The sequence below is a fragment of the Sinohyriopsis cumingii genome, chromosome 5 (genome assembly GCF_028554795.1).
Source record: "Sinohyriopsis cumingii isolate HCF-2022 chromosome 5, ASM2855479v2, whole genome shotgun sequence".
NCBI lineage: Eukaryota > Metazoa > Mollusca > Bivalvia > Unionida > Unionidae > Sinohyriopsis > Sinohyriopsis cumingii.
In genome coordinates this window covers 104,856,500-104,875,524 of record NC_142965.1, presented here as the reverse complement: position 1 = coordinate 104,875,524, position 19,025 = coordinate 104,856,500, and the positions used below count along the sequence as shown (strand labels likewise).

Here is a 19,025-nt window from a genome sequence, read left to right as displayed (position 1 = left end):
CAGTACATGCTTATTGTAAAACTGTTGGATATTTGAGTGAGTCTCAACATCTCATTTGCCTTTGATGACTAAGGCTTACACATTACACATTTTGAACTTTCTAAAATAGATTTTAATTTACCTGATCAAATATTAAGTCCATTTCAATGATAGTTTTTCAGTTTCTGTTTACATATCCTTGATATTTTGGGGATTTGTACAGATAAATTGTAACAACTATTACACAAACATCACTCAAGGTATGAAATTTCTCTGGCATACTTGTGATTATTATGTAACTGACCTGATTAGATTTTATGGTCATTTCAGCAGTTTTCAAATCTTTGTATGCATTTGTTTTTAATAGTTTGGATTTGGACTTTATTTCACAAAAACTTTGTCAGCATGATTGAGTAAAAACTCCTTGAGACACACACACACACACACACATTGATCACTTTTTCTGACCTAAATGGATTCAGTAGAACATATATAACATATACAAACTGTCAGCCTCACATTTATCCACAATAAGAGTACAAAATGTTTTTTTCCTAAATATTGTAAGCACTCTTGTCCAAGTGGTTTGAAGCTTACTTCTTAAATGGAATGGTATAAGTACACTTGACCAAGTGGTTTGAATCATAGTTATTAAATGGTGTATTAGCAGTCTTGACCAGGTGGTTTGAATCATAGTTATTAAATGGTTTATTAGCACTCTTGACCAAGTGGTTTGAATCATAGTTATTAAATGGTGTATTAGCACTCTTGACCAAGTGGTTTGAATCATAGTTATTAAATGGTGTATTAGCACTCTTGACCATATTGTTTGAATCATAGTTATTAAATGGTGTATTAGCGCTCTTGACCAAGTGGTTTGAATCATAGTTATTAAATGGTGTATTAGCACTTTTGACTAAGTGGTTTGAATCGTAGTTATTAAATGGTGTACTGGCACTCTGGACCATATTGTTTGAGTCTTGGGGTCTGTTGTTGCTCAGATGCTAGAAAGTCATATTTGTAATTGAAGGGTCCTGGCTTCAATGCCCACTTAGGCCCACCTGTGTCAGCTGCCCTAGTGTCCTAGGTAAAGTCATTTAGCTACGAGTTTATTGGTATGATCAAGCTAAATAACATACCACCTATCTGAGTACACACGTCATTTGTCAGGACCCCCAAAGAGGTGAGCAAATTTGTCTATTGACTATGCTGAAAAATAAGTTTCTAAGATCCAGAAGAACTTTGGTTTATGTAGAGATGCAGTCTGTGTTACTTTGCAGTTAGACGCAATATGTTTATTACTATGTATACACCACTCCCTTGATAACACATGACCTGATAATCATGAACCTACTTATTATGCGGTGTGAGGTGTCGATCCCATTTTTTTAAAAGTAGAAAATACAAAAAATTATCCCTATTTATTAAACCTTGAAGAAAATCGTGATGAAATTTGGCTACTGAAACATTGATATATCGCTCGTTTTATCATTGAAAATGTAGATAGGACCTTGAAATTGTGATCAACATTTTGAAATTATCAACTTTTATTAAGAAGTCATATAATTGGTTACATTTTCTTTCCAAATGAGGGGCCCCGAGTGGCCGAGTGGTCTAAAGCGCTCTACGTTACGGATCACTGCCATCTCACCTCTCTCTGTGTGGGTTCGAGTCTAGGATTCGGCTAATGTGGGTATGTGAGAAAGCTTGCCAGTAGCTTCTTGTGGGTCGGTGGTTCTTCCTGGGGTTTTCCCGGGTTCTTCCTCCACCATTAATACTGGCCGCCATGCATAGCATATTGTGTGCTGAAAATGGCATTAAACCCCACAACAACAACAACTTTCCAAATGACATTCTTAATTCACTGTAATTAAAGATATTCAAGGAAATTTTGATCAATGAATATGTCACTTATGCCTAGTGTAGGCAGTACGTTGATACTTAAATGCCAATTAAATAATTTTTGTTAAGTGAAATTTGTGTTTTAATCCTATCTTTTAGTTCCTCTTAAGTGTAGTCATCATAAATGCAATGTGTATTTAAATGTAAAATGTGTCAATCTACCTAACAGCTATGTCCACAAGCATTTCTCTGAGAACCTATTAATTAAGTGCCTTTGACTGACTTCTGGAAGTATTTGTTGTGGTGTTGCACTGAATTAAAAGCTGGCCTCCTTTGTACTATCACGTTAATTAGGTCTTTTGAATCAAATAAAGTAGGTGGATTAACAGAAAAGTTAAAAGGCACGAAAATCCTTTAAACTTATAATCTAGCTGCCCCGGTAGTATGTTGGATGAACTCACTTCATGGATCAATCAATGGAACACTGTTAAAAATATTATTGTGTCTGTAACATAAACTACATTAAATTAACCACCTCAGTCAAAACTGTGATCAAAGATAGCATGGCAACCAAGCTAAAAGAATACTTCATTAAATAAAGAGCAGGGTTTCACAGATACAGACCATTTCAGGCAGGCAAGTTCCATAGAATTCCTGAACTGGCACTTGAGATAGGATAATAAGAAGTGTCCCTATTACTGCCAATGAAATCATGACATCAATAATGTACTAATTGAACAAATCAAAAACTGAGTTTCAACATAGATGATTATCTCACTAAAATGTTGCTGGTTTAATAAAAAAAGGGAATCATGTTTAGTGGTGTATTAACAGTTAGTCTAGTTCCCTGCTATCAAACTCTCATTTGGTAGGATAATATTAAATTCCACTCCGGGAACCAGACTAATCAACAAAACAAAATGCAGTGACATAATGCACAGATGTTTTCATGTACACATGATGGCTACTGAAACCAGTTGCAATGATCTTTCACATGTTGGACATTTTGAAAATAAATGTTATTTATTCAGAATAATGACCAGCTTCATTAGAAAAAGTGAATTATTAACAGTTATTATTGACATGATTGTAAAATGACTCAGTTGTTAAGGAATGGCAATAGAGTGGATTCTCAGCAGTGATAAAAGTGATAATTTGCCATATTGATTCAATGAAAGTTATTTTTCTCTTTGCAGAGAATATCCAGATTTTATGTGCTGTCCTTGACAGATGGGAATACTGATGAAACAAGAAGGATGATGTGGAAGTTGTACAAGTCTTGGTAAGTGTACCATTTCTTGGTCACATCTTTGACAAATTGGTGCATGACATTACTATTGGCTCTCATTCAGCTGTTGAGAAGAATGCATTTAAAAGGTGCAATGAAAAATAATGATGCTAAATCAAGGTTAATGTATTGGTATTTATATACACAATCAAATCTGTCCTAATGTCACCTTTACTCAGCGGTCAACTGTTCACAGCAGCCATTCTAAATTCCCCTGGCAAATGTCCTGTATGTGACAGTCACCTCCCTTCAGTAGTCAGTGGTCAGCAGATTGTACAAAAGTTGTTTTTCTAGACATTCTAGACTTTATTGACAACCATAAGATGCCATGTTTCTCAGTCGTCTGGATCTCATTAGGATTGAGATGTTAAATTTATTAACTTATGTTTGTTATAAAATTTATTAACTTACGTTTGTTATAAAATTTATTGACTTATGTTTGTTATAAAATGTATTAACTTGTTTGTTATAAAATTTATTAACTTATGTTTGTTATAGAATGTATTAACTTATGTTTGTTATAAAATGTATTAACTTATGTTTGTTATAAAATTTATTAACTTATGTTTGTTATAAAATTTATTAACTTATATTTGTTATAAAATGTATTAACTTATGTTTGTTATAAAATGTATTAACTTATGTTTGTTATAAAATATATTAACTTATGTTTGTTATAAAATGTATTAACTTATGTTTGTTATAAAATTTATTAACTTATGTTTGTTATAAAATGTATTAACTTATGTTTGTTATAAAATGTATTAACTTATGTTTGTTATAAATGTATTAACTTATCTTTGTTATAAAATTTATTAACTTATCTCTTTTATAAAACATTGTTACACAAAAGAAAACTACAATTGACTCTCTGTGATGTTTTCCATTTATTCATGTGCACAAAACGTATTGGTAAAGAAACAAAAACATGTTAACTTTTGGGGTGATTTTACCAGTATGTCTGAGTTTTGAGAGATCAGTATTTTCATCTTTTGCAAAACAAAGAAATATAAACTATGGTTAAATAAAGAAAAACTTAATATCATTCTGCAAGGAAATTATGGACTTAACATAGTTTTCAGCTAAAACATTATGAACCTAAAGAATTTACATCATTATTTTGAGGAAAAAAACAAAAATGATCCTATTGCTTAATACGTTGTATTTTTTCATGTCAAAAAAGGCAAAAAGCATTTTTTAATTTTTCTGAGATGTCTTCATCTAGATCACAAAATAATTAGATGATCATTTTTATGGTATTCTTTTGGAGATGTTTAATGAGGCTTCATTCTCATTATTATTTTAATACTTACATCCATTTAAGCAGTTGGTACATCCATGGGAAAATGTTGAATAATATTTTCCATCTAAGCCTTGCAATCAGTAAGAAAAAAGTGAAAAGAGAAATGTAATTTTTCATAATTGTTTTTTCAAAGCCTCATATTTTCAAATTGTCACATTGCTGTATTTTTAGTTCCATTCACCGTGTGGTACCAGCAGAACTTCGAGTGGACACAGTGTCCTGGGAGCTGGATGATGTACAGCACCCTGCAGTTGCAATGAGAAGGCTTTTGCTGGCGTCTCTAGACAAAGAGCTCAGACAACGGGAACTTCTCACAGATGATCCAGAGTTTACCAAGTTCATTGCAGCATCAGACAAGGTTGAGAATTACCGCATCTTAGAGAAAGAGGTATTTTCTTTACTACTTCTACACTAACCAAGTTGTGACTGCCAGAGTCAATCAAAATGTGATATCCAAATGGAAAATTTTTTCAGTTAGTCATCACTGGTGAGTGTATAATGTTTATGTTGGATAAGGGTATTTTCCACTATTTTTTCCTAGGATCCATTCTGTATTCTTGACAGAGCAGTGCCCAGAAGATGCTATATATATTGTAACTTGTTAAACATGTTTACATTATTTTGGTTGTTTTCAAATACATGGTTCCCATGGTTTTCTAAAGATAAATTTCCAGGTCATTTCCAGGGTTTTTCCAGGATGAAATTAATGTTTTCAAGGTTCACATATGACCATTACTGAACGGAATTATTGAACATTTTAGGTTATAAAACATGCATTTTCTAAATCTAAAGATGTTTCTATTACAAGACTCCAGAACATCAAAGTCAGAAAAGATGATCATTCACAAAACCACAAAATGTATCACGAAACAAGTTTGACTATATTCCTATAAATTGGCGTGTAAAGTCATATCATTACACAGAATACAAATTCAGACTTTGCTGACCTACTTTATGTTGCTACATGGAAACAACATAATGAAAATAAATTAGTTTTGTTTTCTTTCAAATTTTGAATTGTAAAGAATTTGTTAGAAGTGTATATGCATGTTATATGAAGTAAACATTCCCTATCACATTATGAAAAACCAATAAATGCAAAGTATTAGAATCTTATCTTGCAACAAAACAAAAGTTTATCCTTGAATTTATCGGTGCAAATAAAATCCCCAAAAAGATTTTTCAAACAACCTAAACTCCTTAAGATGAATTGATTAATAATCCATCATTTAGAAACATTTACAAAGAGGTTGATTTAAATTTTGACAAAAGACCTTACAAGTTATAATTGCAATTTAAACAAGGACTGAATCTTATGTAAAATCAACATGTCTTCTTTAATTTGATAAACCAGTCCACAACCTGTATTGATACAGGAGCTCATAACATTTATTTAAAATATATAATACAAAGATCTGAAACCAATGATTCAACTAACATGTCACAGTATAATAATTTTGCACCAAAGTTCAGCTCAGAGATTTGATATTTTGGACAACAAATTTGGCTTGAAACGAATAGTAGTCCATTTTCTAATCCGAGATTCTTCCACATATTCCAACCCCGTGTTTTACATTTGGACATATAAGTTGGGATGTGGGATCAGAGAAATTGCATATCAAGAATATGGAATATGCCACCATCATGCAGTACAGACATGAACTCATCATTTACCAGCGGGCCTAGCAAATTTAAACAATGTTTTATCGACTCATACCTGCATGAAATTAATAGGAATTTTTTTTTTCTTCTTAGAAATGGTAAGTATTATAATCGTAATATCTTTAATCTGCTGACAGAGTAGGCAAAACTGCAGCATAGATGAAATCTGACCCAGTACTCTCCATTTGCATTACTAGGCACATAACTTCAAAAATCTCAGTTGTCACATGATATAAACAACAAACTCATTTTTAATGTAGTTGTATGAAAATTCATTTTTATTAAATGAAAATCAGATACCTTTTGTAAAAACCTGGAAAGACATATAATTCTCAACATATTTTTTTCAAAAACAATGACAGGAAATCTGTCACTGTCGTAGCAATCTGGCCAGTCGGATTTGTCAAGCAGAGAGCACATGTCAGCATGGTAGTTAGATGGTAAAACATAACCCCAGTAGTTGTTCTCTGAATAAATCTAGAGAATTTTTTTTTTTTTTTTTTATTACAACCAGTATATGACTTTCATTTGATATTTGTTTTCTTTCTACAACATTTGAAATGGGCTATTATTGATATCACATGACTACTGGATCTATGATGTCATGAACATGTGGGTTGTGAGATTTGTGTACTCGTGCAACTACCAATGCAAATTAGATGTGCCAGGTCAAATTTCATCATGGCCGTAGTTTTTTTTGTCTGTTAGAAGATTAAAGACATAATGATTTTAAAACTCAATTTCTGAGCAAATAAATAATTTTCATATCAATTTCATGCAGTTATGACTCAATGAAACAAAATTTAAGTTTTCTAAGCCATGTAGTAAGTGGCTAACCTTTGCCAACACCATGTAGGCCACTTGTGATGTTAGTTTGGTTTACATCTTTCATGTAAGAGAAGATATAGATAATGAGCTGTCTTTGGGGAAAAATAGTTTCCTAGACAAATCTAATCCACTGAACATTTGGATTGACTCAGCTAAAATGTTTATGGCATGCAACCAAATGATCCATACTGCAACATCCGAATATTCTGGTCAGAACTTGTTAATTTAACTCACAATCAGTTCAGTTACGACTCAATTACATTATTGTTTTTGGAGTCAAGTGGTGGTGGAAAATTCCCGTATTTTTCATGACTGTCATCAATATTTGCAGAATTCAGCTACTTTTCATGGTTGGGAAATTTTTTTATAATTTCTCCTGACTTTTTCCCGATTTCCCAGTAGCATGAAAATGCTGCATACAACACATATATAGTGAATTTTTAGTTTGATAAAATTCTCTAATTTTTGCAAACTCTTTAAGATATTTCTCTGTCAGGTACATTACCAAATCACATTAACATTAGGGAAATAACAGCAGATGTAAAAGGGATTTTTTGAGATTACCACCCTGGAATGAAGCATTTGTTTGAATTTTTATCCATCATTTAAGCAGGAGTTTCATTGATATTTTTTTACCCCACACTTAACGATTTGAGCCTGGCCTATGTGCAACATGTAGGCAAGTCACTGACTAGGTGAGGCCCAGTGGCAGCTACCATGACGCATGGCTAATGTATCTTAAACAATTTTGAATTAACGGATTATTGGCAAAAACAAGTGTACTTGGATCAAAATGGGTTTTAAAAAGGAGCATCAGAAAAACTGCATGGGTATAAACTGCAAAGCTCATGTTTGGGAGCGTCAGAAAAACTGTTTTGGAGAGTAGAAGAAGCTGTATGTTTTTGCCATGTTGGAAGTGTGGGGTTCTATTCAGAGCTTAGCATATGATATGCAAGGGATGTGGAGGTAACATCATAGAAATGTTTAAAGAACACAAGGAATCAGTATGACAATGTTCTTTGCAAACTGCAAGCAATATATATAGGTTACTGCATTTGTATGGGAAAATATGAACGAGTTTTGTGGATGAAAATACTGCACAACTTTAGGAGTGCAGTATTTCCATCTGACAAAACTATGTAAATATTTTCCCATGCAAATGCAGTAACCTTTTTATTATATGCTCATTTTCTTATTCTACCTAAGGCTTAGTTATATAAATACAATGCACTACAAGAACAAACTAACTGAGCATATGCTGTATTCCAAACTAAATACACAAGCCCAGATTCATCATTACACAACACCAACATTATTAATGTGCACATAACTCCGCCCAGATAAATTTTTGAACTTAGTCATGTGCTAGACATAACTTTCGAAAGAAAATGACGTTTTGGTCTACTTAAAAGATAAATTTGGAGTCATATTATGAATGAATGTTCATTGCAACAACTTTTCCATTTGATCTGGAATGAATAAATTTTTTGGTACTTTTGTTGATTCTATGAACTTTCATGAATATGGACTGGATTTGTCTGTGCCGGGACAATTCTACATGAAGTACATCGGATTTCAGTAGCATGTTGACATCTGCAAGTGTGTTTCTGTTTTGTCATTGAATGTTTGAAATCATAATATGGGAAAAATATGAAGTCTTTCAGTTGCAGTTATCAAAAAAACACTATGGAATATAATGTTTATTTCATTTTGAGTAAAGTAAGGAGGATGTAATTGCACTTGGAATATAGTCAACATTACAGTACAATTTCAAAATGTGTAATCAAGTTTGAGAACCCATGACATGGCTCATGTAATTCAGATTTGCAGAACTAAGAAAGTACATTTTGAGGGATGTTAAACTGTAATAATATTTTTTGCCATCCTTATTACCAGCTAAAGAAGACAGGTTATACCTTGTCACTTGCAAGCTATTTTTAAGGTCTCTATCTTGTGTCTATAGCTAACCTAAATCCGAAACGTACCAAAAAAGTTAACACGGAATGTGGCAAAGCAGCTGGTATGTGGCAGTCCATGAAACATCTGCTTCATTTTATTCAGAAAGAAATTTAATCAACCAAACTGTAAAGTGCCTGTTGTGAGTGTTCATGATTTCTTTACTAGTAGTTCCTAATACACTATTGGGCACATGTGAGTGCAATATGAAGTGCAAGTGAGTGCAGTATCATAATATACTGAATGGTTCTGGCAATGTAAAGTTAGCAGAGATAAAAATGAGCATATAATAAGTGAGGGTACACTACTACCACCTTTCTCCATTTTATTTAAGGTGAAAGTTCTTCTGGTGTATTTAGTAACAGCAGTTTATCTTGTTTGTAACTGGATACAGACTGGTAAATAAAATATTGAAAGTCCTTTCAAAGCATAAAATTGATGCCTCTACTGCTAGTCATTTGGTCATCATCGGTTCATCCAGTCATCCAGGAAGACTGTGCATAAATCATAAACAAATGAAATTTTTGTAGCAGACTGCATTTATATCCACATGTAGATGACATGATTATATTTTCAGGCCATTACATTACTTTGTCATATATTTACCAATTTTTAAACTTATATGGACATTTTTACACACAAAAAATTGTTAGAACAGTTGAGCAAAACCATTAAAAATTTCATAGTTGTACATGTATTTGTAATTTGTATTTGAAGATTACCTGATTGGATTTTCAAGTCATTATGATGATTTTAAATTATTTTTTTAAAATTCTGGATTTAGACTTTCTTGTGGCAGTGGAAGCATCCATGTTTTACAAACACAGATATTGTTTATTAGAAATTTAACTTCATTTTTATGAGAACAGTCCTCAGAGCACTAGCCAGACAAGACTGTTTAGAAGGTCACATTTCAAAGCACCATTTTTGTCTGCTAAATTTGCCCTTATATAGACATGGCCACCTTTATTTGATAACTAGACTATCAGATAGTGATCTACCTAAACTAAAAAATGTATCTTTTTTTAATTTTGTAGGTAAAGATGAGTGGTCTCATGGAAAAGGAAGTGGCAGAGGATTTATTTAGACTGGCTGGGAATGATAAACGTTAGACAAAAGAGAATGCATAGGGGGCTGAAGAGAACTGAAACTGCCAGTCCAGTCAAGTCTGTTGTTCCTGGTTCTGCAAACTGGCAACCCCAAATAAGCAGTCAGGTGTTGGACCTTGGAAAACATAGTGCTTAGGACTTACATAAAATAATGTTTGGAGAAATATCCACGTCATTAAAGCAAGCATCTACAAAGAGTCTGGTATTCTTCAGAAAGGTGTAAAAATCACTATACAAGACAGCCTGAAATACCTTGGACAGTAAATCCAGATACATCTGGCCTGGAGATAATACATCCCAAGAGAAATTCAAAATTATATCAGACATCTTTGGGTAAAAGCAATAAAAAAAAAAAAAAAACAGGATGAAACTTGAGTATTGGCCAAAACAAAAATGAACACCTTTTTGTACCAATGCTCTCTAATACTTTAACAACTCTGGGGATGAATTCAGTATAATCCTCAACTGAATTGGCAAATATGAAGTTGTGAGAAATGAAATGTGGACCGCATCATACAAGGCACATACTTCTGTTGATTAGGTTGCCAAAAAATGAATTAGATAGCTCATGGAAATGTCAAAGCCTGTGGAGAGAACATGAAAAGTATCTTAATAAGCTGACTGTTAGGAAACAAACAAAGCCATTGGAGCAACAGCTTTCTGACAGTGGTTAATAACAAACCATGATACCTCATCCCACTGCACTATCACCATGTAATATTGTCCAACAGCAAAAATATATACTGGGAAGAGGTAACATATGGTGAAGGTACACTGGGAAGAGGCAACAAATGGTGAAGGTACACTGGGACTAAGACATCACACCAAATTGATCCCCTGAAGTACCCCAGACAGTAAATACATCAGACCTGAAGATAACACAACACAGATTTTGAGATTGAAATTTCACTATTTGCAAATCCAAATCATAAGGAGATCATCTCATAAGATTTTCAGTCCATTTTAGCAATTTCTAACAGATTTTTTAAATATAACTTTGAATGTTTAAGCAAAAACCATTTAATATTATCAAAGAAGTTTGTCAGTCTCCATATATTCATATTAAAATAACGATTATCAGGTCCTTACTACAAATTATTTTACACATTTTTTTAAACTTTTGGGACTTATGGAATTGTTAAGACAAAAACCATGTTAGTACAGTTATAAACTTAAAACAACAGTTGAGGTACACAAATCAATGTTTAATTGCATATTTGTTTGCATGTGTAGATGGTTTTGTTTGATTTTTATGCTTTTAGAGAATTTTGTAAAATTACTTTACATGTTTTAATTTTTCAGATTTGTGTTTGTATATTTATGGCATCAGGAATTCATATTAAAAAACCATGAAACTAGTCAATACTTTGAATTTGTTGCAGACTGTACCATTTAAACATGACATGTTACCCAGGGAAGGCATGTTTTAGAAAACAAGTACCAGGGTAGTGTTAAAGTGGCATAGTTCTTCTTTCGTGTTTTGTTCATCTATTTATACATCCATCCATTTATACTTTGTGTTGAGGTCTCTAATTGTTTATGTAGTTTTGGGTCTGGCACTGTGATAGGGTATCAGTGTTGAACAAAAGTCATTTTTAGTTCTAACATTGGAAATAGTGGATGTAATTGCCATCTTGTATCAACTGAAAACGGGTGTAATTACTAATTAACTGTAATTACTTTGTTAAATAAATATTGAGAACTTGCACAACTGACTCTTTTAAAGAGTAATTGTAAATACATAAAATGGAGAAGTCAATAGAAATAAGAATAAAAATCAAATTCATAATGCAGATGTAGTTTGTTATTTTAAACAAAGATGTCATATACACCTTTTTTGCACTTAAATATTGTCTCCATAGTAAGCAGTTTCAATCAAACTTGAACAAGGTTAAGAAAACTTAAATGCTCAACTAGTGCCTCATTTGCAGCATAAGAATTCATATCCCTTAAAGCAAAACTTTAATATGGTATCATGAACAGACAAGGGTTGCACTTCATGCCGCTTACACATTGGTGGCAGGACATACAAATGAACTGTACAGTCAATGCAAATGTATAACATACCATTTAAACTTCATTGTCTAAGAAGATGAAGCTGCTATTTTAGTAAAAGGCTTTTGAATTTCGATATCTCTTGTACTTGTAAATAATTTGTACCCAATAATCTTTTAGATTTATTACATTTTACATTGGACATAGGTTCACTTTCCTGATGATGATAGCAGTGTTGTCAACCACTTTAAGGCCATGCTTTAAAGTTTTCTGCAAGTTACCGTGTTCTTCTACTTCATTGGCCATGGTCAGCAATTTTGACATAATCGAAAGCTGTATACAAAATTATAGACAATACAGTGGATACATATATATTGTGTTCATTAATGTCTAAGGTCCATATTTATTCAATATCCAGTTTACTTTGAAGGACATGCTGATACAACAAAACATGATGAAGCCTCATTTTCCATTGATAACACTTGCATTGCCTTACTTGCTGATTCTTCAGTGTTTATTAAATACCACATTTACCTGTATAAACCATGAATTTGACTACAAACTGGATGCACACAGATGTTGTATTGCATAATGCACCAGCATATCATGGTTTACATAGTTGAATTACAAATCATATGCAAAATGAACGTTATAGACTATGATCTTCAGGTGTAATTTATGATGGAAAATCCAGTCTGTGTTGTTTGCATTTGGTACCATCTTAGAAAGAGACATTATACCAGATGCAATTAACTAATGTTTGCTTTTGCAACAAAATCATATAGTCATTTGACCAAAAAGTATAAGAAGAATTGAACATCATCATAAAATTGCACCACATTAAAGAACCTTAAGTAAAAAATGTTGCACAATGACTTTTAATTTTTTTTCTTTCTTCTTCTACTTTTATCATTTTTAGTAGGACTTGTACCGTCTGGTCAGTTGAGATAACCTGTTAATTCCCCCACCAAAGATGCTTATGGGTGGATATAAAAGTAACAAGTTATGTTGACCTCTCTATGGACTGAATAGTTTCCATGTGATAACTTAAAAATTTTGCTTCTCAATATATTCAGCTTAAAACTTTTAGGTAGATAGCCCTTGCATGGAGAGGTTAATCTGTTGATTTGGTGTCAGATGGTTAAAGGTCTAGGTTATCAAGCAGATGGATTGTATTGCACTACATGAGCATATAGTCACTTACTTTAGTGTTGATTAAATAGTAATGTATTATGATGTAAGTGTTGAATAGTAATTTAATATGATGAATGTAAATGTTGACTGAATACCAATGGATTTTGATGTAAGTGTTGAATAGCAATTTAATATGATGAATGTAAATGTTGACTGAGTAGTAATGGAATATGATGTAAATGTTGAATAGTAATTTAATATGATGAATGTAAATGTTGACTGAATACCGATGGATTATGATGTAAGTGTTGAATAGCAATTTAATATGATGAATGTAAATGTTGACTGAATACCAATGGATTTTGATGTAAGTGTTGAATAGCAATTTAATATGATGAATGTAAATGTTGACTGAGTAGTAATAGAATATGATGTAAGTGTTGAATAGCAATTTAATATGATGAATGTAAATGTTGACTGAATACCGATGGATTTTGATGTAAGTGTTGAATAGCAATTTAATATGATGAATGTAAATGTTGATGAGTAGTAATGGAATATGATGTAAATGTTGAATAGTAATTTAATATGATGAATGTAAATGTTGACTGAATACCAACGGATTATGATGTAAGTGTTGAATAGCAATTTAATATGATGAATGTAAATGTTGACTGAATACCGATGGATTATGATGTAAGTGTTGAATAGCAATTTAATATGATGAATGTAAATATTGATGAGTAGTAATGGAATATGATGTAAATGTCGAATAGCAATTTAATATGATGAATGTAAATGTTGACTGAATACCGATGGATTATGATGTAAGTGTTGAATAGCAATTTAATATGATGAATGTAAATGTTGACTGAATACCGATGGATTATGATGTAAGTGTTGAATAGCAATTTAATATGATGAATGTAAATGTTGACTGAGTAGTAATGGAATATGATGTAAGTGTTGAATAGCAATTTAATATGATGAATGTAAATGTTGACTGAATACCGATGGATTATGATGTAAGTGTTGAATAGCAATTTAATATGATGAATGTAAATGTTGATGAGTAGTAATGGAATATGATGTAAATGTTGAATAGTAATTTAATATGATGATTGTAAATGTTGACAGAATAGTAATGGAATATGATGTAAGTGTTGAATAGCAATTTAATATGATGAATGTAAATGTTGATGAGTAGTAATGTATTATGATGTAAGTGTCGAATAGCAATTTAATATGATGAATGTAAATGTTGACTGAATACCGATGGATTATGATGTAAGTGTTGAATAGCAATTTAATATGATGAATGTAAATGTTGACTGAATACCGATGGATTATGATGTAAGTGTTGAATAGCAATTTAATATGATGAATGTAAATGTTGACTGAGTAGTAATGGAATATGATGTAAATGTTGAATAGTAATTTAATATGATGAATGTAAATGTTGACTGAATACCAACGGATTATGATGTAAGTGTTGAATAGGAATTTAATATGATGAATGTAAATGTTGACTGATTACTAATGGAATATGATGTAAATGTTGAATAGTAATTTAATATGATGAATGTAAATGTTGACAGAGTAGTAATTTATTGTGACGAATGCAAATTTTGACTGAGTAGTAATGGATTATGATGTAAATTTTGACTAGTAATTTATTATGATGAATATAAATGTTGACTGAGTTTTAATAGATTGTGATGAATGTAAAGGTTGACTGAGTACTAATAGTTTATGATGAATTTAAATGCTGACCATGTCATAAATGATTATAAGGAATCAAAGTGTCATCTGTGTAGTAATGGATTATGATAAATATAATTGTTGTCTAAGATGTAACGGATTATGAAGACTCAAAATGTTGACATGTTTACTTTTAACAGAAAGACTAGACATGTAAAATTAGCAGCATACATTATTAGGCAGTAATAGCCCTAAATAAGAATCAGCTTAGAACTGTAGAGTGTCATTCAATGCCTGAATTGTTCATCAGAGTAATAGCCCTAAATAAGAATCAGCTTAGAGCTGTAGAGTGTCATTCAGTGCCTGAATTGTTCATCAGAGTAATAGCCCTAAATAAGAATCAGCTTAGAGCTGTAGAGTGTCATTCAGTGCCTGAATTGTTCATCAGAGTAATAGCCCTAAATAAGAATCAGCTTAGAACTGTAGTGTCATTCAGTGTCTGAATTGTTCATCAGAGTAATAACCCTAAATAAGAATCAGCTTAGAGCTGTAGAGTGTCATTCAGTGCCTGAATTGTTCATCAGAGTAATAGCCCTAAATAAGAATCAGCTTAGAACTGTAGAGTGTCATTCATTGCCTCTATTGTTCATCAGAGGTATAATGCTTGAATGTTTCTTTGCTTTTTTCTTTGTTTTCATAAATAATTTAATTATGTGCAACTACATTGATAACTTCATTCAGACTATATGCATCAATCTGATATTTTTCCATTGATAAGATCAGGCTAGTAGATAACCTCACTCCAAACATATTAGAACATTTTAGCACCTTTTTAATAAAGATATCCGTTATCAGGTGATAAGAATGCCTAAGGTTATTTGTAAAACCTGGACATATTTAGGGAAAAATACCGTGTAATCCTTGTTATTTAGGGAATATTACAAGATTGTAACAATTGTATATTGAGTTTTACCAGATTGTTACCCATGATCTACACATTATAGTTTTATATTTTCAGGTGCATCAATGTCTTCCACACTTGTCATGAAATAAACATGTTTATTTTCTTAGTTATTGTTCTGTTTTGTTTTAAAACTTTAGTTAGTTATGTACAGTGATGCAGATATATGTTTTTTGGCAGGAATCCTAACACTTTCCTGTGTGCAACCATACATTTTGATGGACTTCATAGATACAGATGATTCTGTTGTTTGTAATATATATTCATAAAATTACTGTATAGGTCATATTTAGGTCTCATCAGGTAGTTGCAGAAACAATTTTTCCTAGAAATTAGTTGCAGATTTTCCCTATAATGTTTAATTTTTTACTTTAACAAAATGCATTTACACAGAATTCCTATCAGCGCTAATAGTGTTACATGGTTTCCACTATAGTATATTCATCCAAAGTTCATCTGCTTGGCAAAGGTAATACAGTTGCTTTGTTTATACAGATGTCTATTTGTCGTTTTTTTATTTCCCTTCCACTTCCTGACTGCTTACATTGGACCAGAGACTTTTTTTTACCAGAAACAGCAAGATGTTTTTTAAGTTCATAAAGAATGGTATTACTCGGATTGCACTGTGGCTTTGTTCTAGTCAAGTTCACGCACAAAATTTTGCACTAAAACTGAATGCTTAATACTAGAAGTACCTATGAAACTTTGATCAAATGGGTCATTTTTGGGTATTGTCCTTTTATTCCATCTAGATTTGTAAGTAAGTCAGCTGCTGATGATCATACATAATGTACTTGAGAATCGACTAAACTTTCTTTACCTTGTCAGCACTGATTAATGTATCACTTTTCTCTCTTGGTTGACCGTAAAGTGTCCATGTGATTATTACAAAGCTGTGGTATATTATTTACATTTACAGGGAGCATGTTAGGCTCAAACAAAGTAAATACATTAGTTCTCATGGTCTGGGAATCTATCACATACGTTTGCATGAATGACCTTTACACATGCTTTGACTGGCAAGTCATTGTCATGCGATATAACACTGCTGTTCTATCTCATTAATGCGACCATTAGTGAACATGGCTGTAAGAAGCTCATTGCAAAGAAGCCCAAAATTGGATGTATCTCAGCTTTCAGTAAAACATCCATCAACATGTTACTTCATGGAAAGGACTGGTTTTGACATAATGAGTAGCGATCTCTGAAGCAGTAAACCCAGGACTGATACTGTAGCCTCATTTAGGCATATGCAAGTGTACTAATTTCAAAAACATCTTGGAATAACCAACAAACATCTTTAATAAAAAGCCAGTCTTTGAAATTGACCACACTAACCTTCACTAAAGTATTAACTTAGTATAAATCTTTAATCTTTAATCTTTAAAGTAATATGGCCTACAGGCAGTTGAAATGTAACAAGCTAAGCTTTCACCACTGTTGATATTCTGACAAAAGTACACCATGTAAACTAAACTTAATCACCTTTGAATTAAGGCTAATTGGAAGCTAGTTTATTAATTGAATGACACATAAACAATATGTAAACTAGGTGTAGTGACCTATCAGGTTTGCTTCATTAAGGTGTTTATTTGATAATTTCATCCATAAACAAATCAAAGGCAATTTGTAATATATTTTGGAATATTCTATGACCAATCTATGGGTGCTCAGACCATATTCTGATTGAAACCTTTGAACTTCCAGATATGTCTGGCAAATATAGGGATTTAAAGAAGCATGCAGGTATATAACAGTTGTCTATCACAAGCAGGTTAAATGCTCATTGCACACTTGCTTTTTCAGATCCTTTGCTGTAATCTCTCTATTTCTCTAAAATACCCCAATTGAAAACTCTGTGGTTGTCATCTCCAATAAAGAAAAGAAACATTTTTGGCACTTACATGTGCATGAATTAAAGTACAAAAAATATAACTGATGGAAACTTCCCTTAAAAGAAAGGAATATAAAAGTCAAAAAAGGCTTATATTTTATTTAAAGTGCTTTTGTAACTTGTCACCAAAATAAGTCACTTTGAGATTTAATGGATATTACTGGTAAAATTATAAGGTGATCACTAGATATCAGTTGTCAAAATGTGCTAAATAAATCGACGTTTTAGGACATCAGATGAAGATGAAATGAACTTGTTTTGGGCTTGTTGAGGTTGAATGAGAGCATCAAGGGCAATGATCACCCAAGTTGCCCTGTAGCCTGGGCCCTATAGAGAAATCATGATCTATGGAATGAAAATAAAGAATAAATATTGTTTGATTTGCTAAAGAGAAATGAAGTACTTCCTGGGTAAATTATGTTCATATTTTGTGGGATCTGGCAATTTGCATACTATAGACCCTTCTCAATAAAGTTTCTAGAAGACAGTCATCTGTCCATCTTTCTGGGACAGTGAACAAGGTGTTAGTTTGCAGTACACAAGGCTACCAAATCTGTACAGTTCCAACAAGGTAAAATCAATGCACAAATTTATGGTACAGACACAGACAGAAACCCTGTTTTCTTTTATTTTTGTCGATGTATGTTTATAATATTTTCTTAAGCTTCATATTTATTTTCACATTAATAGGGGTTTGAAGGTAGTGCATGTGTCATTATTGTTCATCTATGCTCTCACTAGAAATGATGGTACTCACTAGAGACTGATGATACTGTTGTTCAAACTTACCTGCTGGATTCTCTTTGCAGTTCCAGGTCATAACTGAATTATGTTTGACAACCATAATGTTAGCAATTGTCAGAAATGTATCTGACTATGAGATACTATTGTCTCTGAAGCAGTAAACCCAGGACTGATACTGTAGTCTCATCTAGGCATATGCAAGTGTACTAATTTCAAAAATGTCTTGGAATAACCATGTGGCCGAGCGGTCTAAAGTGCCCTCAATCACTGCCATCTCACCTCTGTTTGCATGGGTTCGGGTCTCGGGCTCTGCCAATGTGGGTATGTGAGAAAGCTTGCTAGTAGCTTCTCATGGGTCGGTGGTTCTTTCCGGAGTTTTCCCGGGTTCTTCCTTCACCATTTATAGTGGCCACCATGTATTGCCTATCTTGTGCTGAAAATTGGTGTTAATCTCCACAACAACAACAACAACAACAACAACATATTTTGATATGTTATTTGTGGCATGTACAAAGAATTAAATGCTTCCCTTGATGGTGTGCTTCACAAAGTAAAACTCGGGTTCAGGTCTCGGGCTCGGCCAATGTGGGTATGTGAGAAAGCTTGCTAATAGCTTCACATGGGTCAGT

The 19,025-nt window shown here is 32.6% G+C and overlaps 1 protein-coding gene across 2 annotated transcripts in view; it reads left to right on the top strand.

The window, feature by feature from the left end:
• LOC149799924 (uncharacterized) overlaps positions 1-15,867 on the top strand; it is a 174,868-nt gene extending 159,001 nt beyond the window's left edge. For both annotated transcript variants that reach the window (XM_089959379.1, XM_089959378.1), the window contains 3 exons: positions 3,018-3,103; positions 4,584-4,800; positions 9,896-15,867. In XM_089959379.1, coding sequence (XP_089815505.1) covers positions 3,018-3,103; positions 4,584-4,800; positions 9,896-9,970 — 378 coding nt within the window. In that variant the 3' untranslated portion in view covers positions 9,971-15,867. The remainder of the gene's footprint in view (positions 1-3,017; positions 3,104-4,583; positions 4,801-9,895) is intronic.
• Positions 15,868-19,025: the final 3,158 nt, after the last annotated feature.